We start from the raw sequence: 13149 nt of genomic DNA, 5'->3' as shown, positions 1-13149 counted from the left end.
GCAGGCAGCAGCCAGCAAGCCTCTGTGGGGTGGTCGCAGCACTAGGATCAGCCTGAGCAAGCAAAGCCCCAAACTTTGTCCCATCCTGTCACTGTCTTGTCTCTGTGCATCCCAGCCCAGAGGTAGGCTCCCCCATCGCTGTGCCGGCACAGCCGTGCCCTGCCCTGCCTGCTGTGTGCATGCTGCACCTGCTCCCCTGCCAGCACTCTCCTCCCTGTGCGCTCCACCTTCCCTCGGCCTGGGAAGCCTGGTGCCTTCACGTCTGCCGGGCAGGCCCTCCTGGCATCCCTGTCTTCTCCTGGAAGCATCCCCCTGCATGTCCCCGGGTTCCCAGCAAAGGGTGAAAGGTGCCGCCCTTGCCCACGTGGCACAGACTCATCCCGGTGGGTGCTGGGCTGCAGGTTTTTCGGGAGGCCAGTGCTGTCATACCCTTGGTCAGTAGTGCTGGGTGACTGCCCTGGTGCCCCCTTGCCTCCTGCCCATGCTCCTTCTGAAGGGGATCTCTCTGGTTGCTTTGCAGAGGGCGTGACATCAAACACCAGTGACAGCGAGAGCAGTTCCAGTAAGTGTGTGTCCACCTGCTCTCCCACCCCGTGTACGTGTGCGTGTCCCTGTGTGAGTGTGCATGTTTTGGCACTTCCATCTTGTCTTGTCCCAGTGGTGGTTCTGTTCGGGGGCTGGTCCTTCCTGCTGGTGACACTGAGATGCTGCAGCCAGCTCCCACCTCGGAGCCAGGGAGAGCAGGGGCTGGGGAGCAGGAATGAACCTGCCTGCTTCACTGCTCTCTCCTGGCTGCAGGGCTCTGCTCCAAGGTGGGGTGGTGGGTTCCCAGTCCATGGTGATCCCCCATCCTCAGTGCCTGCTACAGGAGGGGATGGCCAGAGGCCAGGTCTGTAGCATAGGAGGCTCTGGGAGCCCAGGCCTGTACAAGAGCATGGGATCCAGCTGCAACAGATGCTCCCTTTGTGCCCAGAAAGTCCTCTAAATACCTGCAGGGAGGACATTACATCCCAACGGGCTGGGAGCCTGCAGCGGTGGGGGAGGGAAAGAGGAGGCTTGACCCAGAGCTGGGACATGAATAATTAAAATGGCTCAAGGGCTCGTAACTGCATGCCCATCATGCTTCATATCCGTGGGTGGAGTGATGAGGACAGCTTGGAGTGTCCCCAGAGCTGTGGGAGGCTGGACAGGCAGGAGCCAGCTCCTCACAGCTGCAGAGGGGCTGGAGAGCTGCTGCAAGTGCTCACCTACATCCCTCTGGCTCTGTTGCAGAAGGACAAGAGGACACCATCCTGTCATACGAGCCGGTGACGCGGCAAGAAAGTAAGTCCTGAACTGAGGTGCCCCATGCCAGCTCCAGTGTGGCCACCTGTGTCCCCAGCACAGCCAGGGTGTCCAGTGCACCCTCCCCTCCTGCCCTACCAGCACGGCGCTGGGTGGATGCAAGTGGAGCCTCATGTGTTGTGTGCAGCAGGGGAGCCAGGTGTGCATGGCTTTCCCTGGCCTCGACTGCCCTGTTTTAATGAACAGAAAAGATTTGTGTCGTGGTCTGCAAGACCAGGGTGAGATCCAGAGCTAAAACTGAGCTGGGCTTTAGTCCTCAGCTGAGGACAAGATTATCTCTTCCTGCCTGAGACTAGGTCCCTGCTGCAGAGCAACCTCCCCCTGCCCCTCAGCCTTTAACCCTGCTTGATATGCAATCCCCACAGACCCTTTTGCAGGCTGAATAGTCCCAGCTTCGGTGGTCTGTCCTTGCCAGAAGCTGGATCTGACTCTTAGGCTCCCGTCACTCCCCCAGGTCCATGGCATCCTAGCCCAGCTGTCCTGGTTGCCTGGCTCCTGCCCCAAGCAAGGGAGCAGCTTTGCTGATCCGCGACCCTGGAGACCTGCAGAACCTTCCCCGGGGCCATGCAGATGGTTTGGGTCAGATGGGAAGGACATGTTGACCGTGACCAGAAGGAGATAAACTCACATGGAGGAGGCACCTTTGGGTGCCCATATGAGCAAGAGCACCCACTGCCAGCAGGGAGAGGGCAGGTCGATGCCAAAAGTGGCAGTAGGGTCAGCTGCCTGCAGCACAAGTGGGGCCTCAGGTTGTGGCTCTTGTTCGCAGTTCACTATGCGAGGCCAGTGATCATCCTGGGGCCGACAAAGGACCGAGTTAATGATGACCTCATCTCCGAATTCCCGCACAAGTTTGGTTCCTGCGTGCCCCGTAAGTCCCAGCCTGCTCCCAGTGCCCTTGCTGGAGGGAGGGGAGAGTGGTGGCCCTGCTCCTTGCGGGGTCTGGCACATGGCATGGGGAGGGGGCCGGGAGCACAGGTGGGTTTTCTCCGTCCCAGTTTGTTGTGCATCACTCTGGGCTCACTTGATTTCCACTCTCCTCCAGACACTACCAGGCCTCGGCGCGATAATGAGGTGGACGGACAGGACTACCACTTTGTTGTATCCCGGGAACAGATGGAGAAAGACATCCAGGACAACAAGTTCATAGAGGCTGGGCAGTTCAATGACAATCTCTATGGGACCAGCATTCAGTCAGTGCGAGCGGTGGCAGAGAGGGTGAGTGTCAGGTGGCATTCCTGGGACCAGGATGCATCCAGCCTGAACCCACACGCATTCAGCAGTTCCTCTTTCCTGTGTTGTTAATGAAGGGCTGTAACCACATTAAGCAAGCACGACACGAGCCTCTCTTCCCTCCACAGTCCTGCCAAGCCATGTGGCTGCTTTTCTCAGCTGTGTTACTCTACCTCAGCCAGGTACCTCTGTCATCCAAGCTCCACCCAAAAGCCCAGCACTGGTGGCCCTGCCTTGTGCTCGGGAGCTCATAAGACAAAGGTACCCAAGTGCCCTCAAAGCAGCAGCATTGCTCTGGAGGAGTCCTGGAGTTATCCAGGGCATGTAAATAGTTTCACATGTCCAGACAATGGTTCAGTCCCTTTGCATTGCTGCTGTCCTGCCCTAAGCAAGCAGGATTGTGAGGCCACTGGGAGCTGGCTTTTGTCTGAGGACTGGGATTTTGCGTCTGTGGCTCCTCCCTTTTTAAGCACATCTGTGTGAGCAAGCTGTTTCCCACACGGAGTAGACTGTGTGGGTTGGTCTGATCCTGATTGTGTCCTTTCCAGGGGAAGCACTGCATCCTGGATGTGTCTGGCAATGCTATCAAGAGGTTGCGACAAGCACAACTTTATCCCATTGCCATTTTCATCAAACCAAAATCCATTGAAGCCCTCATGTAAGTGCAGCACTGTGTTCTGTGCCTCTCCAGCTGCTTGTTCTGCTGCTCCTGGCCCTGGGTAGTGCAGGCTGGAAAGGATGTGAGAGCTGAGCTTGCAACTCTTCTGAGCAGCAGCAGCAGAGAATATTATCTGTGAGGAGATTCAACAGCTTGAGACTGACCCTGAGATCACAAGAAATTCTGCTGGCACCAAGGGGCCTTGGAAAACCTCTTGTTGAGCCAGAAGGGGTCAAATTTCTTATTTCTGTTTTATGAAGATGAGAAAAGCTAGGCAAGGAGGGTGGTGACAGGCTTTGGAAAAGCTTGGGAGACTTCTGCAGTGGTCTTGCAAATTTAGGGAGTTGTCTGAATTTGAATTAATTTCTGTGCTATTGTGAAGTGGGGTGGAGTAAATGGCAATGGGAAGAACTGCTGGAAGTTGAGATGAAGTGTCAAGGCAGCCTGGAGCCTGTGGGGAAGGGCCCTGCTATTGAGAGCTGGGTCCTGCACAGCTTCCACTCCTGCGAGCAGAGGATTCCCAGGCACCCTGGCTCTGTGGGCTATTTTTGCTTCTGTTCACTGCTAAGAAAAAGAGCTAAAAAGTTTCTGGTTTTCGTGTGTGGCAGGGAGATGAACCGGAGACAGACGTATGAACAGGCCAACAAGGTCTTTGACAAAGCCATGAAACTTGAGCAAGAGTTTGGAGAATATTTTACAGGTGAGTGTCCTGAGCAGGCTTGTATCTGATTTACTTCATTTTTCCATCCCACAGCTGTGACCTCTCTACCAGCACTGTCTTACTGCAGGGTCATGGGAAAACGTCCAGCTTCATCAAAGGAAAAAAGAAATGGCCCTTTGCCAGGAGGGCTCTGCAAGGGGACTGCTCCAAGATCAGGGGATAGGAGTAAACCAGCTGGAGAGGAGGAGACAAGTTGTCAGGCAGGATTTTCTGAGTTTGTAAAAATTTATTGCCAACTTGAGCAATAATAAAAAATCTAAAAATCCCCAGACAGGGGAAGCACAGGGTTTCAGGGTGCTACAAGTCTACAGGAAGGAAACTCCCTGCATGGGAGAAAAGGGTAGCATTTTCAAAATGAGAAGTTTCTAAAGAGGGAAGATAAAAAATTAGTGACCTAAGTGGTGGAGACAGTCCTGAGTTATTACAAAACATTACCGAAAAAGACTGGAAGTTTGGCTGGCTTCCTAAGTAGTCTTTGCTGAAGAGCCAGTCAGGGGTTGCTGACACTTTGTGCCTGCTGAGATGAGCTGCTCATGGCACAGGCATCCTTGTGCATTAAGGAACTGATGTTTGTAACATGATTAATTCTGGAAAACCACAGGCAGGTGAAGAGGCAGAGGAACTGGTCTTCCATCTTTTCTCCAGTGCAGTAGCTGTTTCTTCTTAAGTTGAGGAGTGATAATGTTGCCAAACTATTACCCACCTAACAGCCACTGGGAAAAACCCCAAGCAGGATGTTTTCCAAAAATTGATTTCAGCTAGGCAAATATTTGGGTACAACCAGGGTGAGCTTTCCCCAGACCTCCTGTCCTGGGCAGCAGCTCCAGAGCTGCTGGCTGTTCTGGTGTTCTTCCAGGAAGACAGTTTTGCAGGCACTGTGCACTTTCAACATGGCACTGTGCACTTGGAGGGTGAGTTTGATGTTGAACTGGGAAAGGAATGCTGTTGGCTGAAATGTGTTGAAACAACTGGGTAAGGGGCAGAGAGACGATCACTGTTGCAGGTTTTGTGCAGCAGCTTGGAATGAGGGAACAGAGATGCTGGAGGATGGTCCTGGCTGGGTTACAGAGGCAGGCTGGATTACCAGAAAGCTTTGGCCCTTCATGTGCGTCTTCCTGTTACGTAGGAAGCACAGTGAAGTGCCTGGTCTGTGTCTGTGCTTAGGAGCAGAGCTGGGCAGGAGTTGCTGCTGGGAGCAGCAGCCGTGCACAGGCCTTTCCCAGCCTGACAGCGTTCCCACCCCGCAGCTGAGGCAGCAGCAAACATGAGGAGCCCTCAGCAGCTGGCCAGCAGGAAAACCAGAGGGAAGGGGCAAAGCTGGCACCCTGGGGCAGGTGCTCGGTGTACCCCAGCTGAGCTGCCCCGGCCCTGCCTTCCCTCAGTCGGGCGCAGCACAGCCGTGGCGGTGCCAGGCCCGGCCGCAGCCCCAGCGCGGTGCCTGACACAGTTTGCAAAGCTGATTAGCAGCCTGGTGTGGAGAGCCCAGCCGGCCCTGCACACACCCAGGAGCTCTGCCAGCTGGGATCAGCACTGGCTAATCCCTGCCGAGGTGCTGCTTTAACCCTGTGTGGCACCGGGCCTGCTGCAGCTCCTCTGGCACTGCGTGGTTCAGTCTCTGCTGGCTGTGCCCTCCGCCCTTTGGGGCAGCAGGAAGGCTCTCCCATGACTCGTGGCAGTGCTGCCTGGTGCTCAAGTTCTTGCTTGTTTTCTCCTCTTCCAGCCATTGTACAAGGAGACTCTCTTGAAGAAATTTACAGCAAAATCAAACAGATCATTGAGGACCAGTCTGGGCACTACATCTGGGTCCCATCCCCAGAGAAACTCTGAAGATGTCCCCCACCTGCTTCCCTGTGAGCAGAAGATCTCCGAAGTCCCACCCATCCAAGCCCTCTGCCCCGAGGGGGAGGGATATGAAAACTATTCCTGCTCCCTTTTTTAGATCGTCGCAAAATTGAGTTTTCTAGTCCTGTTTCTTTTGTTGGGATGAACTCATATCATTCATCACGTGACTGTTCCCACCATTCCTGCATGGACCTTCCCACTGCTCCATTAGAGACAGATGAGAACCCATTCAAGGTCGTTTTTTTATTATTATTATTATTATTATATTATTATTATTAACTAAACAAAGAATCAAGATGGGAGGAGGCGGCTAAGGACTAATGTAAGAAAACAAGTGAAACAGCAGACTCTGAACACATGAGCTGGTATCAGAGCTCCAGGGGCATTTTCCCAAGTGTGACTGTCTAGCAGCTCTGAACAGTGCGACAGACGGGCAGCAGAAAGCATTTTATTTATCTGTATATGTAATTTATATATAATATAGAGAGAGATATTATATATATATTATATATATATATGTATGTGGACTAGGAAATCTGAGGGACCTCTCTGAAAAGGTGTTGTATTATTGCAAGGTTCTTTCAGTTCCTCTGTCCCAACCACTCAGCTTAGGGAGTCCACTTGGGCAGGAAGAGCTCAAAACGGTACCAGGTGCTTTGGAAACGTCTCCCGTCCAGGCCAGTTCCCTGCAGACACCCTGGGTCTGAGACAGGGCAGAGACTGGTACTGCCTGTGCAGGAGGGACCAGAGCAAGGAGCAGCTGGCCTGAGAGAGGCTGGGAGACAGAGACTGAGCAGGAGGCTGCGGAGCAAGAGAATGGATGATACTACATATTAAATTGCACATTGTTTTACACACCACCTTATGTGTTTGCATGAGAGGTTTCCTTTTGGTTCTATTTTTTTAAGCTGATTTTAAACCAAAACCATATTGTGTTGTTGTGTTGGCTTTTTTAATTATTATTATTATTATTACTATTATTATTACTATTACTATTATTATTATTTCATTTTTCTCTTGTTAATGATGAACTGAATGGGTATAAAATCCAGTTTTTTAACTTATTTTTTAAGCTGGCTCTATTGTAAATAGAATCTAGATCTGTGGTGTTTAGTTAAGAAATACTTTACTGGCCACATGGAACAAATGTACTCACTGTCCTGTGTTGCTGTGAAAAACCTGGGATGTTGGACTGGCTCTGTACCTGTGGGTGCAGGTGGAATGACCCATTCTGGCTTGTGGCAGCACACTGGCATTCCTTTCTGCATTAGCCACTGGCAGGAAAAGCCCCCAGCTGTGCCTTGGATGGACACTCACATTTTCCAGATCAGTAACAGAATTGAAAAACTTCTTCTCTTCCCTGCTCCATGCCCAATTCCCAGCTCTGCTGTGCGCAGGTGCCACGGGTGGCTCTCCCAGTGGAAGAGCCGTCCTTCCAGCACAGCAGGACCTCGCCTGTCGTGCCAGGAGCTGAGGCTTGGCAGGTGACTGCGTGGCTGCCTCTGTGTGAATCCTGTTGCTGAAGCTCTGCTCCCTCCCTCAGTGCCGCCCCAGAGCCCCAAAGTGGTGCCACAGCTCGCAGGCTCAGGGGCAGGAGCTGCAGAGCTGCTCCATCCACTGGGCGCTGGTGTTTTTCAAGAGAGGAGACTGTTGGCACCAAGACACTTGGCCCTAAGCTGAGACTTGTCTGTCTTTGAGGACACTTTGGCTTCCATGCTTGAGTGGGGCTCCAGCGTGGGAGTAGACCCTTGTGTGAAGCTGGGGGGACACTCGTGTGGCCTTTGAGGAGTGTGTGCTGGGTACTCATAGTTGAGGTGCAAGTGCTCCTACCCTACAAAGAGCTGGTGAATGCTGTTCCTCAGACAGTGCCACGCAGCACAACACAGGAGGTCACTACCCAAGCACAGGCAGGTAAGTCTTCTCCTCCCCCGTCTGGCAGGGACAAGCTGTGGTCCCCTCTCCCCAAGGCGGTGGTTCTCAGTGTGTCAGTCAGTGCCCAGCGCCAAGGCACGGCTGGCAGTGTGAGCAAGAACTGCTGTAAGACTGTCCCTGTGCTGCCTGGGGAGAAGCTTGCTTTGCTCGTGCTGCATCCCAAGGAGCCCTGCAGGGACCGAGCAGCTCCTGGGGACAGGACACAGTGCTGCAGGAGAGACACAGCCGTGAGCATGGTGGAGGGCAGAAGGATTCTGCCGTCGGTGGGACCGACCCTAAAGGAGCACACAGAACTTTGGCAATGGATTCCTGTCGGGCATCCAGCCCCCTGCCCTGCTGGTCCTGCTCCAGCTGCTATAAATGTCGGTCCCTGAAGAAGTGGAGTAAGTGAAACAAAAGTCCTTAAGGTGCTAGTCACACATTCCTATCTTTTTTGTCTTTTTTTTTTTCTTTTTTTTTTTTTCCTAATAGCCTGTCTCCCTCTATCGAGTCACGTGGAGAAAAAGCTGATGTACTCCATGGCATAGCTGACAGTATCAAATCAATCATGACAACAGTAGTTGGTTAACAGTGTTTCTTCCAAGGAGACATATATTTTTAATAAACAGAGAGTTGCAAAGAACTCTTGTCTTTGAGACCTTCTTGTAGAGTCTTTCATTGTGTACCAGATCTGGTTTTTTTGGTGCTGATCTTACCAACTCTTGATATGTTCTCTCCATGGCAAACTGAAGTGCAGTGGTTTAGGGGGGGAAAAAAATTGCCTTTTTTAGTATAAAAGGTGGTGCCTGAGAGCTTGCCTAGTGCAAAAAGGAAACACAAAAAAGAAAATAAAAGAGAAAATAAAAGAAAGGAAGTGGGCTTATTTAGAGCTGTAACCCAGCCACTAAAAAGTGCTTCTGGTTGGGTTGTTTTCATACAAGTTAAGTCTGGCCTGATGACACAACACTGTAAATGTATTTTGGGTCATGGCTCGAATTGTGGGGAGACTGCTTTACAATTAATAGGTTTTATGTGCTTCTACATAATTGTTCCTGTATTGGATATAAAGACAGCAAAGTAAATACATAGTTCAGCTAATATAGAGCTTCTTTTTACAGTTTTGACATGCTGTTTAAATGTCAGAAGTTGTAAAGATAACTAGTATAATTTTTAGTACCTTCAAGTGCAGAGAAAAGGAGTGTTCACTGGAAGACAAATGTGGTTAAAGGAGTGCCACAGGACTTTTGTGCCTGAATCTGCTTTGTCATTTAGCTGAGCTGACAGAAAGGTGAAGGGGTTTGTTTTTTAAATACTAAATTTCTTTTTTACTTTCAAACTGCACAGAAGAGAAGCCAATTGAGATTTCAGGGGACCAAGGATGTACCAACTGAGCCTGGGCACACAGTTTGCTGACTGTTGAGTTTGTGAAGCTCACTGGACAAATTAACTACCATTTAGAAACTCCTTTAACTGATCAGATCAACAGCCTCGTGGTGGTTGTCCACAAAACACCAGAAGATTAATCATTTGCTAAGCAGATCTGATGCTAGAATTACCACTCTCAAAAATCAAACTGTTTGCTTGCATAATGATGGATTTGGAGTGATGAAGAAGCACAGAAACCTTGTCTGTTGCTGGCTGCCCCAGCAGCTGCCAGGCTGTCCTGCCCAGTCTGTGGTTAGTTCCAGGAACACGGAGCTGCAGCGTGTGGGGCTGCAGACACTCCTCCCATGGCAAACCAGGATGTGTCCTGAGCTCATGTGTCACCTTGATCTGCTGTGACAGGGAAACATTCAGGTTCCAGTGGGGAGAGGAACACGGGTTATGTTCTCAAATAAACCCTGCCACTCCTGTAAGGCAGAACAACCCCTGGAAGAGAAGCCAGCATGGGAAGAGAAAGAGGGTGGCATGAAGAAGGAACTTGCTCTGTTAAAGCTGTAACAGCCTATTTTTCTGGCTAAGGACAAATTGCTCTGCCTGCATTAACAAAGTCCTGGCCCAGACAACAGCAGAACATTGCCCTGATAATGGTCCTGTCTACTTGTGAAATGTAGGAGCTGGTTCTTTTCTCTCCCAAGATGTCCTCCTACAGCTGCCTGCAACAGGCATGCAACTAATCTGCCCTAAGACACTTCTAGAAAATTAGAATGTAAGCTGCTTGTGCTATAGAGAAACATGTCTGTGCTTCTGTGTGCAGCTCTGGATAATTAACTGTCTCAGTTAAGCAGAGTAGCACAGGATCTGTGAGGCTACGGGAAGCAGGGCTTTAAAGGAATTTAATTATAATTTTCTCAAAAATTTTCTCTCCATTGGAGCTGTCTTAGATATGCCCCTTGTTGCTAATGATGCTTGGCAGCACAGTCTTCAAAAACTGCTGTTCTCTGCTTTCCTCAGGCTGTCACAGCAGGATTCATGGCACTGAAGCATCTCCTGTGAAGCAGGTAAAGTTATCATCATGTCAAAGGTGTCTCTTAGGTGTCTCTCTCCTTCAAGAATCCTTAGGTACACCCTGACCTTCAGTGTTTATTTATATACCTTGCCTCCAAAATGAGGGTCACTTGTTTACCTTTAGGGTTTTTAACCCTAAGGAAAAACATTACACATTGTTTGGGTCAGTCAGTGCAGCATCTCTTAATGGTACAAGCACATGGGAGCACTTATGGGACTTGCAATACCTGGTTGGGGCCACACTTGACTCAGCATGGGGTGACTGTGGTATTTCCTCCCCTAGCTCCAGTGCACTACTTGACAAAAGCTTCTGCCCAATCCTCTAATGAGCTTCAGCCCTCTTCCAATTACCTTGATTTCTGATTACTGTGACCACTTCAATCCTAAGTGTTAGCAGCCAGGCCAGCCCCTCTTTCTTCCCTGCCTCTCCCAAATGCTCAATGCAGCCACAACAGCGGGAGCAAAGCTCTTCCCACACTGTCTGGTGGAGGTGCACCCTCAATGGAAAGCTGCTGGAGAGGCACTGCAGGTGCCTCTGGGTGAGAGATGGTAGAAGGAGCTCTGGGGCTCAGCAGCTGAGCTGGTATGTTCCCTACCCTGCCCCATTCCCAGATTCTTCACAGCAAGGACTTTTATTCCTGGGCAGACTCCCTGCAGGCACAATCCCATCATGGTCCGTTTAGAAACGCCCACTCCCTGGACCCATTCTTCAATTCACACTGCAATTGCCTCTGCACTGTTGCTCCTCCCCAAACAGTTAAATTATGAGAAGCATCATGGTGCTAGGATTTCTGAGTTTCCCCAGGTTGTGCCCCACGTTGGGCGCCAAAATATGTATTGGTTTGAAAACAAACCAGTGGTAGATCACAAGTCAAGATTGAAATTAAAAATAAGTGAAATAATACAAGGAAAAGCACTGACAAAGTCAGATACAACCTAACACCCTGTTAGGGTGGTAGTAGCAGTCCAACTGAAGTAGTCCAGTTGAAGTGGTGATCCTGTGACGGTCTAGTCTCCAGCTGAAGATCCAGTGGTAGCTCTGGTCCTCTGGGAACCCAGTAGACAGGGCTAGCTCAGGCAGTTCCAAGGCCAGGTTATATCCAGGTGGGAACACCTGGTTCCTCCCTCCTGGGCAGAGCATCTCACAATGGGATGAGATAAGTCCATGAGTCACACGGTGGGTCCCTGATGGCCCATTGCCTGTCATGCGGGGTGGGTCGTTAGCAAGTGATAATAGCTAACGGATGGCCCATTGCTGGTGGTAATAGAATACTTAACTACATCAATATTGCAACCTAGGACAGGGGGAGAAAAGACAGGCTGGGGGAAAGGGGGGAAATTTATCACCTGCCCTAGAGGGTCCATTTGTGTTCTCAGAAGCAGAGAGGACTCTGCAGTTAGAGAACCAGGGTCCAGCACACCGTGTCGCTTCCACAATGTGTAAATAGGAAACTACTGCTGCAATGCCACCCTCTGGAGCCATCCAAGGATGAGCACACAGGCTCTCTCAGCTGAAAGGAAATAAGGATCGGTGAAAACATAAAGACTGAGGGAGGAATAAACAGCACTATTTTTTCTTTACAGGTCAGCTGTTGCTAGTTTAAAAATATTTATAACCCAAGTCACCCTGGATGGGCTACTGAACTTTAAAGCAGTATTTAGCCTAGTAAAATCACCCAGACCAGCAAACACCTGCAAAGGTGTGATTGCACACAACTACCTACCGGGAACAGCCCCTGGAAATGCAACTAATTACAGTCTGATTCAACTAGGATAGGAATTCTTGCCCTACTTAAACCCTTTGGTAAATACTAAGCCTGAAATAAAATGCACTGCGTAAAATGTGCAGGAAAAGATGAGTATTATCAGCAGAGTCTGTAACTTATCTGATCTGGGCTCTTCAGTGCTGTCTGTAGCATAAAAGAAATCAAACTGAGTATCTCTGAGGAAAAAATTCAAACCATTCTGGCTGTAGGCAAACCCACATTTAACGCTTGCTGCCTTCTATGGCTGTATGTAATTACCTCCTTACACTTGTTGGGCAAACGTGACCTTTCTCATCAGGTACAGTGTGACACCTTTACCTGTTTATGTGTGTGTGCAAGTCAGAAATGAGAGCAGTAATTAAAGCCAGCCTGGCAGGCTCCAAGGAGACACTGCAGCCAGGAGGATACCTTTGAGTTTGTGGCATCATTTACAGTCCCCCACTGGTGTGATGCAGCATGGATCTCCAAAACTGCAACTCCAGAAGAATTTTCTGTGGTACTTGAGACGTGGATTTTATGGATTCAAAGGTATTTCTTAGTTAAACAGGCAGCACATTGTGCATTAGAGATCTGAAAGCAGTGTCTCATAGAGACCCAAACTACATCTGGTGACCTGATTAAGTTCACCATTAAATGGAGAATTTACACTAAACAGATCCATCTTCCTGTTAAAGAACTCTATGTGACCCTTCAGGTGCCCCTCCTGGGGTCACACCTCACCCCACTGTCCCTGCTGGGACCAAAGCCTGTTTGCAGTGGCAGCTCCAGTGACCCAGCAGGTCCCTGCTTGTCTCCCTGCACACCCCACACTCTCACACACACAGGATTCTTCCCTGGCTCAATCCCAGGTTTCCCACAGCCAAGTTCCAGATGCATGGTCAGGCTGACTTGCTGAGCACCTGCCTGGCTCAGCAAGCAGGAAGGGAGGAGTGCAACCTCCACAGCAATGCTAGTGAGAGCTTCAGCTTTTTCCCTGAGCTCAGTAGTGCTGTTTTTTTCTATTCCAACTGACTGTGAAAGGGACAAACGGTTCTGAATTCTTGTCCATGCTGAAATGGACTGGAAACTAAACAATCTGATAAATATTTATGCAGCAAGGCAGCTATGACAACTAGAGGAGATGGAATACTTTTTAAAGACTTTTATCATGCTCATTGCCATTTACTAGTGAAGTCAGATATTTAAACCAACCAGTTACACAACAGCAGAGGCATCTCATGAAGAAG

General features: G+C 50.0%; 1 protein-coding gene across 11 annotated transcripts in view; it reads left to right on the top strand.

Annotated features, from left to right (window-relative positions):
• Positions 1-8365, top strand: part of DLG3 (discs large MAGUK scaffold protein 3) — a 75711-nt gene extending 67346 nt beyond the window's left edge. For 8 of the 11 annotated variants that reach the window (XM_085060243.1, XM_085060244.1, XM_085060242.1 and 5 more), the window contains 7 exons: positions 521-562; positions 1273-1323; positions 2114-2215; positions 2390-2562; positions 3126-3235; positions 3844-3935; positions 5677-8365. In XM_085060243.1, the coding sequence (XP_084916369.1) occupies positions 521-562; positions 1273-1323; positions 2114-2215; positions 2390-2562; positions 3126-3235; positions 3844-3935; positions 5677-5783 (677 nt within the window). In that variant the 3' untranslated portion in view covers positions 5784-8365. The remainder of the gene's footprint in view (positions 1-520; positions 563-1272; positions 1324-2113; positions 2216-2389; positions 2563-3125; positions 3236-3843; positions 3936-5676) is intronic. The other 3 variants (XM_085060245.1, XM_085060252.1, XM_085060253.1) reach the window with 1 other exon arrangement.
• Positions 8366-13149: the final 4784 nt, after the last annotated feature.

The sequence above is a fragment of the Lichenostomus cassidix genome, chromosome 4A (assembly GCF_008360975.1).
Source record: "Lichenostomus cassidix isolate B80296 chromosome 4A, HeHo_3.0, whole genome shotgun sequence".
Taxonomy (NCBI): domain Eukaryota; kingdom Metazoa; phylum Chordata; class Aves; order Passeriformes; family Meliphagidae; genus Lichenostomus; species Lichenostomus cassidix.
The sequence above is the reverse complement of the archived record's forward strand: the minus strand, read 5'-3'. Positions and strand labels throughout refer to the sequence as shown.